The sequence below is a fragment of the Candoia aspera genome, chromosome 1 (genome assembly GCF_035149785.1).
Source record: "Candoia aspera isolate rCanAsp1 chromosome 1, rCanAsp1.hap2, whole genome shotgun sequence".
NCBI lineage: Eukaryota > Metazoa > Chordata > Lepidosauria > Squamata > Boidae > Candoia > Candoia aspera.
The window spans coordinates 292,085,476-292,097,673 of record NC_086153.1 but is presented as its reverse complement, the minus strand read 5'-3'; the positions used below and the strand labels follow the sequence as shown (position 1 = coordinate 292,097,673).

The following is a 12,198-nucleotide window of genomic DNA, read 5'->3' as shown; positions in this document are numbered from 1 at the left end:
ACATCTGTATCTCTTTTAGTAGCCCTAAGACAGGCTAAATCCAGGTTTAAATCTTTGCACATTTCATAGAATCACAGAGTGCAGAGGAACTATTTAGGCCACTGTATGTATGTATGTATGTATGTATGTAGATATCTATCTATCTATCTATCTATCTATCTATCTATCTATCTATCTATCTATCTATCTCTATCTATCTATCTATCTATCTATCTATCTCTATCTATCTATCTATCTATCTATCTATCTATCTAGGAGGGACCCTGGGCTATATCCAATTTCTTCATCAGTGCAAGAATCCAAATTAAAGTCTGTGCTTGGTGACACCCAGTAAAAAGTGCTAATCTCCTTTGCAAGTAATTGGTTCTACTACTGAGCTGCTTTTAACATTAGGAAGGCTTTTTAACATCTAGGTGCAATCTGTGTTCCTATACCTCAAGACCCTTATTCAAAATTTGGCTGCCTTCTGTGTGTTCTCCCTTCAAATCCTTCAAAAGTGCAAGTTCAGTCAACAACTTTGAACTGCTGCTATGTATACATATAATTCCAGTAAGGATATGCTGATGTAATAAAAGAGGATAATTCTCTTGACTGGGTATTTTTTTTTCCTTTTGACCCCTGACGACTAAATAGTAGTAGTAGTAATAATAATAATAATAAATTTTATTATAGATGCCCCACTCCAAAAGACTCTGGGTTGCTTGCAATATACAATTAAAAACCTAACAACAAAGCATAACAGCCCAGACAAAAACAGCCATAACAATACAAAAACTTGACACTAACACACTGACCCCAGATCTGGGAACAGAGCCAGGTCTTAAGAGCCTTCCAGAACTATGGAGTTTTCTTGCCAACATTTTTCAGAAGTAGTTTGCCATTGCCTTCGTCATTGGGTTGAGAGAGTGACCGGCTCAAAGTCACCCAGTTGCCTTGGTGCCTAAGGCAGGAGTAGAACTCATGGTGTCCTGATTTCTAGCCCAGTGCCTTTAACCACTGCACCAAAATGAGTCCATATAGATAACTTTTTAATTTTTAATTTTCAATATTAATCTAGAACTAGTCTTTTTATATTATAAAATATTAAGCAATTCTAATATTTTTGCATATATGCTTTCAACTAGCAAGTAAAATTAGAATAAAGTCCTGATTGCATCTAAGCACATTGAATAAAGCAACTACCCGTTAACCTATTCATAGGTATCTCATTTAGCCAGAGAGATGGACTACTCCTGATTATACATTCTTTAAAGGATCAGTTGTACACAGCCTGCATTGCTTCTAGATCTAGAGTTGCGACTGAAGGTCTGTGTAGTAATTTGGTGTTCCCTACCTGATAGTGTTGCTATGCCAGAGACAGTTTGTCTCAGATATAAATAGGTAATTCATCCATATTCCAGAAAACCAGTTTAGAATACTCCATTATACTGCACTTCAGGCTATTTCTTAAAGATTTGTTAGGAATTTTTAGCTAGTTAAAAAAAAAAAAGTAAGACTTTTGACTGGAATTACTAACTAGAAAAATACCTTACCAGAGTTTAAACATTTTCATTGGTTATTCCTTAGCATGTTTAAACCTCTGCATGACTTGAGACCAGGGTATGTAAAGAAATACTAATGTCCATTTCAGAATGCCCTTGTGATAAAATTACTATCTTTGAAAACCCTCATTTGGGTGCTTTGAAATCAGAAGTAATGAAGTAGCTGATGATTCTAGAATGAGATTTCTCCATTGCAGTGCCTTGTTTATATATAAACTTAAGAAACCTCACTGAATGTATCTTAGTTTTTCCATTAAGTGCTGAATTCACAACTTTAAAGAATAAAACAGAATAAAAACGTTTGTCCATATCACAAACATTTATAATTCTCTAATTTCTTACAGCTTATCCAAGTTAGGAAAGCCTCAAGTAAAACTTGCTTTAAGAACAAGAGCCACAAAACTTGCCACTGCCATCTCAGGTCAATGTAATCAGCTGAGTACTGGAAGATATAATTCTCGGAGTCAGCAGAATATACCTAAGCAGACTGGCTCTTCATATAAAGCTGTTGGGAAGAGCATTAGAAAAACAAAGTCTGTTCCTCCATCGGTGACAAAATCGTTAAGATTTAACAGTCGTACTACTCGCCATAATCGAGACATGCTGGAAGCAGATGCATTTATAGAGTTGACCAGCCATCGAAGGCGACGTAGAGGAACGAAGACAACAGACAATACTCCTTCTGGTTCTCTTGGCTTCAGAATTGTTCATGCTATGAACTTAAGGAAAGAGAAAAGCTCTCCAATTTCAGTAGAAAAAAAATTGCAAGATACAGACCCCCCCAAAAGGGGTAGGAAACGTCAATCTACAGGTACATTGAATCTTTAAATTAAAATAAAATTGACTGCAAGAATAGATTCAGCTGATATTCGGTGTCACTTGGTTGCCTAGTGAAATAGTCCAATGCTGCTTTCCATTATTAAGAACGGAGGGCAGTTAACTGGTGATATTTCCAAGCATGAAATTATTTGTGACAAAATAGTAGAATGCTTTCCTAGTTTGATTTAGGATAGTTTGGGTAGAAGGATGGAGATGCTTAACTGAATGGTTTCAACTGAGATTATTTTTGGTTTCTTATACTTATTGGCTAGCCAGCCACATAACAACAAAAACATCATCATCATCATTATCATTCAAATTTTATTACCACCCATCTCCATGTTGAAAGGAAACAGAAATCAGGATCTGAAAATGCTTGGAATAGCAATTATAGTTAAAAATGCCTAAACCAAATATTGTACATTGATGACATGGGTTTCTCTCAGGGTGGGCAATTGATAATACTTGCATGATGACATCATCATGATTTGCTGCAGACACCACTGACTGGTGAGAGTATCTCGAGTGAGCTGTGTTTGCACCTACTTTCGTGAACTGACAAGCAGCAGGAATTGAAATAAGTTAGCTCAAGTACCAGTACAACTTTCTGTTTCCTGATCATGTTTTTCTTTGTTCATAAAATGAAACCAGATGGGCTCAGAACAATTTATTTATACTTATAGAACATGGAATTGTAAAAAGTACTTTTTCTTTCTTGCTTTCCAATTTTGGTAACACAGAGTTTAGCTCTGTTAATAGTCATCTTAGATGGATATTCTCTCATTCTGGGAGATTACTTGGCAAATGAAATCCCTCTTAATTTACCTTACTTGGCTGAAGGATTTGAGATCGGGTTATGTCTGCCATTGTGGAAACAAGTAATAAATGAAAACTATATAATCATCCTTAGTAGTCCTCGTTCACCAACCACTTGTTTAGCAACCATTCGAAGTTACAACGGCACTGAATGAGGGGACTTACAACCATTTCTCATAGTTGCAGCCATCGTGGCATCCCTACGGTCATGTGATTGCAATTTTGGCACTTGACAACCAGTTCACAGTTGTGACAGCACATGTCCCACGGTCATGTGATCGCCATTTGCAGCCTTCACTGCTGGCTTCTGACAAGCAGTCAATGGGGAAGCTGGCAGGAGGTTGCAAATGGTGATCATGTGGCTGCAGGATGCTGTGACCACGCAGAATTCACCTAATGATGGCAACTGGCATTGCTGCACTGCCTTCATACGTTGGCGCAGCCACGTGACATCATGCTTTACGACTGTATTGCTTAGTGACAGAGTTGTCAGTCCTGATTACCTTCATTAAGCGAGGACTACCTGTAGTCCTAAGGCCTTAACAAGCTTCTACTGGTGGGTATATTACATTTTCTCTGCTTTCCCTATATTTTGTCTTTTTTTATGTCCCTACGTGATCCTGTTATTCCAGAACCCTTTCAAATGCCATTGAATCGGAGGAGTTCAGGACGTCAGGGTGGAGTACATGAATTATCTGCTTTTGAGCAGCTTGTTGTAGAACTGGTGCGACATGATGATAGTTGGCCTTTTATGAAGTTGGTTTCCAAAATACAGGTAACTAATAATTTTAGAGTAGTAAAGTAATTTACCTGAATGTTCATTTATTGGAAATATTCACAAGGAGGAAAAGTGGCTATATGTAAATAAAATTTAGTCTTCATAAATAAATTATACTAGTAAGGAAAATTGCTGATAAACATATTAGGTTAAGAATTAAAAATAGGTCTCACGTAGAAGACCCTGAAAATTGAAACCCTTGCAAACTTCTTGACTAACATACAAATACAAAATTCAAGTTAGAAAAATAATCAGATTACACTTGGAAATTCTTTCCTTCATCAAGGCTTGCCAATAAAATTAATTCTGCAGTAGATGGCAGTGTTGTGATAGGAAGTAGAGTATGCATCATTTTAGAAAAAATTCTTGATGCTTCTCAGAGAACTTAAGTGTAACAGACCAGAAATTATTATGAATATATGAAATAATGATCCATAATGTTTCTTTAGACAAGACAGCTATTGAAGAGAGATGCAGAAAAGAGAAGATATAATGAATTAAGTCTCAGCAGATGGCAGTGTGTATCTGACTGTCCAGGCTCAGAAGCTAAACAGTGTTGGGCCAGCTGGTATTTAGATGGGAGACAGAGAATACCAAGGCTGTAAGCTAGACTGGAAAGTTAAAAAAAAAATCTTCCCAGACAAAAGTAGTGGCAAACCATTTCCATATTCTTGCCAGGAAACCTACTGTACATGGAAGTGTCCAGGAAGTTGCAAGTTGAATTTGAAGGAAATTTTACTTTTAAGTATTACTACATGTGCTATTTGAATCTTAACTGAAAAATAGCAAATATGCTGTTAGATTATACCATCAGTGACAGACTAATTTTAATAGGTAATATGGATGCAGAACTACATAACATGTGTACTGTTATTAAAATCAACTATATAATATTGCTCACCAAAAAAGCAGTAATTAGCTAAACTTGGTGGATCTCAAAAAGCAAAGCAGGATTAGGCCTTGTTAGTGCTTGGATGAGAGACCACTATAAACATTCTGAACAAAAAGTGGTGCTTAAAAGTTTGTGAACCCATTTGAATTTTCAGTATTTCTGCATAAATGTGACCTAAAAAGTGATTTGTTCTCCACACAAGTCCTAAAACTAGATAAAGAAAACCCAGTTAAACAAATGAGTCCAAAACATTATACTTGTTCATTTATTTATTGAGGAAAATGATCCAAAGCTACATATTTGTGTGTGGCAAAAGTATGTGAACCTTTGCTTTCAGTAACTGGTGTGCCCCCCTTGGACAGCAATAACCGCAACTTAATATTTCTGATAACTGTTGATCAGACCTCTACATTGACTTGGAGGAATTTTATTCCTCCTTACAGAATACCTTCAATTCAGGGAAGTTGGTGGGCTTCCTTACATGAACTGCCCACTTCAGGTCTTTCCACATTTCTATAGGATTAAGGTCAGGACTTTGACTTGGCCATTCCAAAACATTAACTTTCTTCTGCTCTAACCATTCTTTGGTCATACGGCTTGTGTGTTTTGGGTCGTTGTCTTGCTGCATGACCTACTTTCTCTTGAGCTTCAATTCACAGACAGATACCCTGACATTTTCCTGTAGAATTTGTTGGTACAATTCAGATTTCATAGTTCCATCAGTGATGGCAAGCTGTCCTGGTCCAGAGGCAGCAAAGCAGGCCCAAACCATAATACTGCCACCACCATGTTTCACGGATGGGAAAGGGTTCTTATTCTAGAATACAGTGTTTGCCTTTCATCAAACATAAAACTTTTCATTCAAGCCAAAAAGTTCTGTTTTGGCCTCATCTGTCCACAGAACATTCTAACAACAGCCTTCTCGCTTATCCATATGGTCTTTCACAAACTGTAGACAGCCAGCAGTGTTCTCTTTGGAGAGCGGCGGCATTCTCCTTGCAACCCTGCCTGCACACTATTGTTTTTCAGTGTTCTCCTGATGGTGGTCTCATGAACATTGACATTTGTCAATGCAAGAGAGGCCTTCAGTTCCTTAGACATTACCCTGGGGTTCTTTGAGATCTCTTGGAGCATTACACACCTTGCTCTTGGTGTGGTCTTGGTTAGTTGACCACTCCTGGGGAGGGTAACAGTGATGTTGAATTGCCTTCATTTGCACACGATCTGCCTGACGGTGGATTGGTGGAGTCCAAACTCTGAAAATAGTTTTGTAACCTTTCCAAGCCTGGTGAGCATCATCTATTGTTTTTTGGAGTTCTTCAGAAATCTCCTTTGTGCAAGCCATGACACACTTCCGTATACGTGCATTGAGATCAGACTTTGATAGTAAATACCCAGAATTCTGTTCTTTAGGCATGACCTCCCACATTCATACCTGATTATCATCTCATTGATTGAAACACCTGACTCTAATTTCCCCTTCAAATGAATTGATAATCCTAAAGGTTCACAGATTTTTGCCACACAGAAATATGTAGCTTTGGATCATTTTCCTCAATGAATAAATGAGCAAATATAATGTTTGAGGCTCATTTGTTTAATTGGGTTGTCTTTATCCAGTTTTAGGACTTGTGTGGAGAACAGATCACATTTTAGGTCATATTTATGCAGAAATACTGAAAATTCAAATGGGTTCACAAACTTTTAAGCACCACTATAATTCTCTTCCTCACCACCTGAAAACTAATCTGAGGTAACAGACTATATCAAATATATTCATATAGATTTCATTCTTCATATCAAAGAAGCAGAACCAATTGCTTGGAAGCAAAGGACTTACTGGCCTAGGAATGAAGAAAAAATTACCTTGTTTTGTATGAAATTGTCCCTTGAATGTTTATTGTTGTATTATAACAATGTAAAATTTATGTCTTACTTTACAATGTACAGGTACCAGACTACTATGATATAATTAAAAAACCTATCGCTTTAAACATAATCCGTGAAAAAGTGAACAAATGTGAATACAAAGTAGCCTGTAAGTAATGTTGACTGAACAAATTAACAGTGTTTAAAACAATTTAATTTACATAATCTCAGGGGCTTTTGGGTAATGAATATAGAAAATAATACCAGAATAGAAACCTCCAGTGCAACAATTCCGACAGCTTTGGGCCTATATTACATGCAGTGGTGCTGAGAATACCATATGCGCGGGTTCTACAGTGCTTCAGATTCAAAGGGAAAAGTATGTTTTGAAGTGCAGAATCACTCCTTACATTGCACTTACTGGCAGCTCCTTTAAGCAGCTGCACCTTTTCCTCAGGTCATGTGGCCTGGAGACCTTTCTCCCTTTGAATCAGAAACATAGCATTCCCCCAGGATACACCTATCAAGCACAATTAACTTTTAGGTAAAATGTTAGAATGCATTTGTCTGTCTATCATGTTTATGCTGTCTTTTTCCTGAGAGAAGGATGGTGATCTCACCTTACAGCCCCAACCTGAGAGGTACCTTGGGCTGGAAGACCTACTAGCACAAACTGTTCAGTAAGCTTAACAGTTCAGTAAGATTGGTCATCAAATTTAAAAAAAAAAAACTAGGTCTCTCCGGTCCTTAACCACCGTATTGGATTAGCTCTCACAAAAGCAACTACAATTTCATGGATAAGTGCTTTGTTTAGAAATCATTGCTTTTCAAACTATAAAGGCATATTTATGTTTTTCCTTACAGCGGAATTCATTGAGGACGTTGAGCTGATGTTTTCAAACTGCTTTGAATATAACCCTCGCAATACAAGCGAAGCAAAGGCTGGAACAAGACTTCAGGCATTTTTTCATGTTCAGGCTCAAAAACTTGGACTTCCTATTGCATCAGGTTACATGAACCATGTTGCTCCAACAGCCAAAAAATCACGAATCTAACTTCTTCCTCCTAAAGGACTTAAATTAGAGGAAGCCTTTATATTTTCATAGAAAATGAAACACTTAAATCATGCAGCCATAGAAAGCAATAACATCTGCCACACCTTGGAAGTGTGGCCTGCACTATATTCTCAATTTATTAAGCACTCAGGAGGATGTAGGAAAGGTTCCCTTTTCTACAGTTTTGTTCAGTGTCTAATAATTTTGATATGAATTGAATACAGTACTGGTTTGAAGTAGCTTTGGTATTTTAAAGACCTTTTTTTTTGTCCAAATGCCTTTTTTTCAGCACCAGCTATTCTCACATTCTTTAGAGAACTATATTTTCTTTTGTAGGCTGTGGCATAGTTTTGTAAGGATTCTACCTAGGCTATAATCATCATTTGCAATACAGTAGAACAAGTGAAATATATGAAGTCATTGAGTACTGGTTTTTGACACTACGTGAATGAATACAGTTTTATATCTTTTAAATTACTGGGCCAGTGCTGTTTGGAAAAATTAAACCTGACTTTATTAAGTAGATATTTATTTAGCATACAAATAATTTGTGGATTTGTTTTCTATTTATAAAATATTTACTTTGTGGATAAAAAAAAATCCTTAACTTTGTTTTCATTGTGTTTTGTTTATACTTTTAATAATTAGTTAATTGACCTCTTTTTACCCGGCAGTTCTTCCAGCAAAAAATAACTTGCAGAACTGTATGTTCATTTGTACAATTTTTGGTGTAAAAAAAATGAAAAAAATCAAGTATTATTTTATGTATACTAGTGAACAACTCCTTTTGTGAAACTAATTTCAATGGCTAGGTTTGTCCCTAGTTAGCTTCAGGTAAATGGTGTGATATCTTGACATTTGCAGATCATCAGACTACCCCAGTACTGCTATCTATACTCCATGCCATGCTTTTTTACATGCAGCTGCAGAACAGCTGCCTAATTTTTTTTCTAAAATTTTGTCGATTTAATTTTTTTTTCTTCAGAAATTCTTCAATGAATTTTTTAGAATGTCCAGTAATTTACAAAAGTCAGAATTAAAGTCACTGATCTACTTACATTTGTCTCAGCGTTGTGTATCATTTTGAAATTTGTTTAGTTACAGGAAGGCAAAAGTTGCAAATATTTTTAATGATGGGCAATATAAACTGTGCTGTTTGTTGTTCAATCACTTCCGATTCTTCATAACCCAATGGACATCATTTCACCAGGACTGTCAATCGGTAATGACTTGATGGCACATAAAATCCAACACACACACACCCGCTTCCTTGTATCCTTGAAGGTTGATGCTTGTGTCATCACCCATAGCATCTAGCCATCTTGTCTTCTCCCAGCCTTTTTCACGATTGCCTTCAGTCATCAGGATCTTTTCCAGCACCTCTTGCTTTTGTATTATGTGATATGTGACTAAAACATCTACATCTTAACTTCATTCTTAGTGCTTTGAGACGGGAGACTGGTTTTACTTCATCTACTATTGGTTCTTAGTGATCATACAATTTCTTCACTAGGTAATCGGTGGCCCACTAAATCTTTGTTTTTAGCAGTGTGACTTTTGATATGCTCCTGCAATTTTGAATTATTTTTTACATCAAGCAGTTTTCATTCTATGGATAGTTGAAGTCTGGATGGCAAAAACTGTAACATAAGAGCAATTATTAAGTAGTTTGGGTATTTTTAACACGTCCCTTTTTTGGTACTAGAATAGAATTGATCTTTCCAAGTCCCTTGGCCACTGCTGTGGTTTCCATACCTGCTTTATGAATCACAAGTAGTGCTTTAATTACATCAATTACATCTTGTAAAGTTTTAAAAAGTTCTGAAATTCTTGCACCTTGGCAATATTTTCTAGAGAACTTGACAGATCAGGTGGGCCTAATTTTTATCCCGTTTTGGTTTTTTATATCTCCTACATTCCTGGCTCACAAAACAAACTTCCAGATGCCCTACCATGTTAGCCTGAATATGACCTTCCCTACTCATCTCCCCACAACTGCCCTATTCCAACCAAGCAACTTTTAGTCTCCCCAGAGGTTGGATCCTCCAGAAAGACACGGAGCAGGGAGGCAGGTTTACACTAGGGCTCAGATAGATGACCTTCAGGGTGACCCACAAGACAATTTTTCACCTTTCATGGTTCAGGAAGGGCAGCTGTTGCACAGTGGTCCTTTACATGTTCCCCTTCCTTTAAGGGAATAATTACAACTCAGCCATGACAATAGGATGACTGGGCATGGGGGAGTGTTTAAAACTCAGCATCAGTCTTAGGGACTTACGGGGGCCAAGAGTAAGGGCAGATGTCAGAGATTATGTTTCATTTCATGTGCACCGCCCAGCAAAATCTGTTCCTGGAAAGCCAGTTGGCTTTCTGCAACCTCTAGGCTTCCTTTCACAATCCTAGGACACAGTATCATGGATTGCAATATACTGCCAAGTTATGGAAGGCCCTTTTTTGGTTATTAAACATTAAAATTCATTTGTCATCATCTCAGTATCTGGCATCAAATGGATAATCTCAGAGGTTGAACCAAATATTACTGCGGTAATATTTAAGGTGCTATGTCACTTTTCAACAGGACGATTGGACTGAGCTGTTGCCACTTGCAAAATTTGCCTACAACAACTCAGTACATTCCTCTGTTGGCATGTCTCTGTTTCAGATGGGTTATAGCTTCCACCCCTGCATGTTGCCCTCCAGGACTCCTGCATCTGCAATTCCTCACACGTCAGACTTCCTGCAGGAGAGGCAAGCTGCTCAGTGCTTCTTAAAGAAAAGCTGGTTTTGGCAAAGGCAGCATACAAATGGGCCACAGACACACACAGACAAGAGGGTGACAAAATTGCTGAACAGGATTTGATACAGTTTCAACTAAGTTTTTGTCTTCTACCTGACCCTCCAAGAAGCTAGACGCAAAGTTTATTGGCACCTTCCCAGCAGTTCAGTAAATAAACCCAGTGGTATTTTGTTTGCAATTGTTGGCATCAATGAAGATTCATCCTGTTTTCCATCAATTATTGCTTGTGTAGGAGGTGCACTGCTGCATCTTACTAGGACTATAACAGCTTCACCTCCCTCCATCCTGTTGGACAAGGAGGAAGAGTATGAAGTAAAGGCTACTCTGGACTCTACACACAAGAAGAAACATTTGGAATACCTGATTCAATGGAAGGACTATCTAGAGTCAGATTGTGAGGGAATGAAACAGATGTGCATGCCCCACAACTTGTATGCCAATTTCACCTGCAATTCCCAGGGAAGCCCTGTCCATGTGAGCTGCCACCATTACAAGGGACTGAGATGTTCCAAAATGAACAACACTCTGCATTGTCCGTAGTGGAGGGTACCACAGAACAGATGAGGACTCTACAAGGGAGGAGGGGAGCTTTCCCAGCTCCCCCTACTCTGGGACTGCAAGACTGGCAGGGTAGGATGCGGAAACAGCCGGAAAGGAATAAAGAAGCTCAGTCTGAACAGCAGAAAGAAGGTAGGGGAAGTAATAGTTCATTGTACAGCTGCATTACAGGACTTGTTTAGAGATCAAGGGGAGTTGCCAATAAAAGAGGAAAGCGGTGAATCTGCAGTCTGTTCCCATGACCCTGACCCAGAGTTTTCTGGCCACATGGGAGGGGGGATAGAGGCTAATGGGGGGGTTGATATAGAGGGTAAAGAAGGTAACCTTGACAGAAATGTGTGGGAACTGTTATCTAGGCAAAAGGGGCTGAAGCAAGATAACATTTGGAAGTGGATTAGGCAGACTCCCTAATTCATTGAAATACAGGTCCTCGACTTACGACTATTCATTCAGCAACTGTATGATGGCACTGAACGAATGGTGATTATGATCGGTCCTTAAAGTTCTGGCTGTCCCAGCACCCCCATGGTCACATGATCACAATCTTGGTGCTTGGCAGCTGGCTCACATGACCAGTTGCAGCACCCCACAATGATGTGATTGCCATTTGCGACCTTCCCTGCTGGTTTCCCCAGAAAGTCAGTGGGGAAGCCAGCAGGGAAGGTCACAAGTTGCTGAGAAAGTCTCCCCCACACAGACACCCTCCTCCAACCCCTCTGCACTCATGCCACACCAGCCATTCATGCACCCCTGCACATCCTCCCTGACCCTCACCATGCCTCACCCGCCACTCATGCAGCACCTCACTCCCATCCTTGCCATGCCTCCCTCACACCCTCATGCACCTTCCCCAAGCCTCGCCGCACCTCCTGTGCCTGCTCCCACACTCCTTGTGCCCTCCCCCACCGGCAGCAGCCATTTACCTGCCTGCCACCCTGCTTGTGAGCCTCTTGGGACTTGCAGTTTCCTGCCAGCTTGGTTGCGGGAAGCCAGCTGGAAGTTGCCTTGCCTAACAACCATGGGATTTGGTTAACGATGACACTCAGAACTGCAGGGATTTCCATCGCTAAGCA

At 39.0% G+C, this 12,198-nt stretch overlaps 1 protein-coding gene across 1 annotated transcript in view; it reads left to right on the top strand.

Moving 5' to 3' along the window:
* The window catches only part of BAZ1A (bromodomain adjacent to zinc finger domain 1A), a 58,374-nt gene extending 49,547 nt beyond the window's left edge, over positions 1-8,827 (top strand). Inside the window, exons 25-28 of the mRNA XM_063290036.1 lie at positions 1,886-2,352; positions 3,809-3,951; positions 6,797-6,884; positions 7,580-8,827. Of these exons, the coding sequence (XP_063146106.1) occupies positions 1,886-2,352; positions 3,809-3,951; positions 6,797-6,884; positions 7,580-7,770 (889 nt within the window). The 3' untranslated portion in view covers positions 7,771-8,827. The remainder of the gene's footprint in view (positions 1-1,885; positions 2,353-3,808; positions 3,952-6,796; positions 6,885-7,579) is intronic.
* Positions 8,828-12,198: the final 3,371 nt, after the last annotated feature.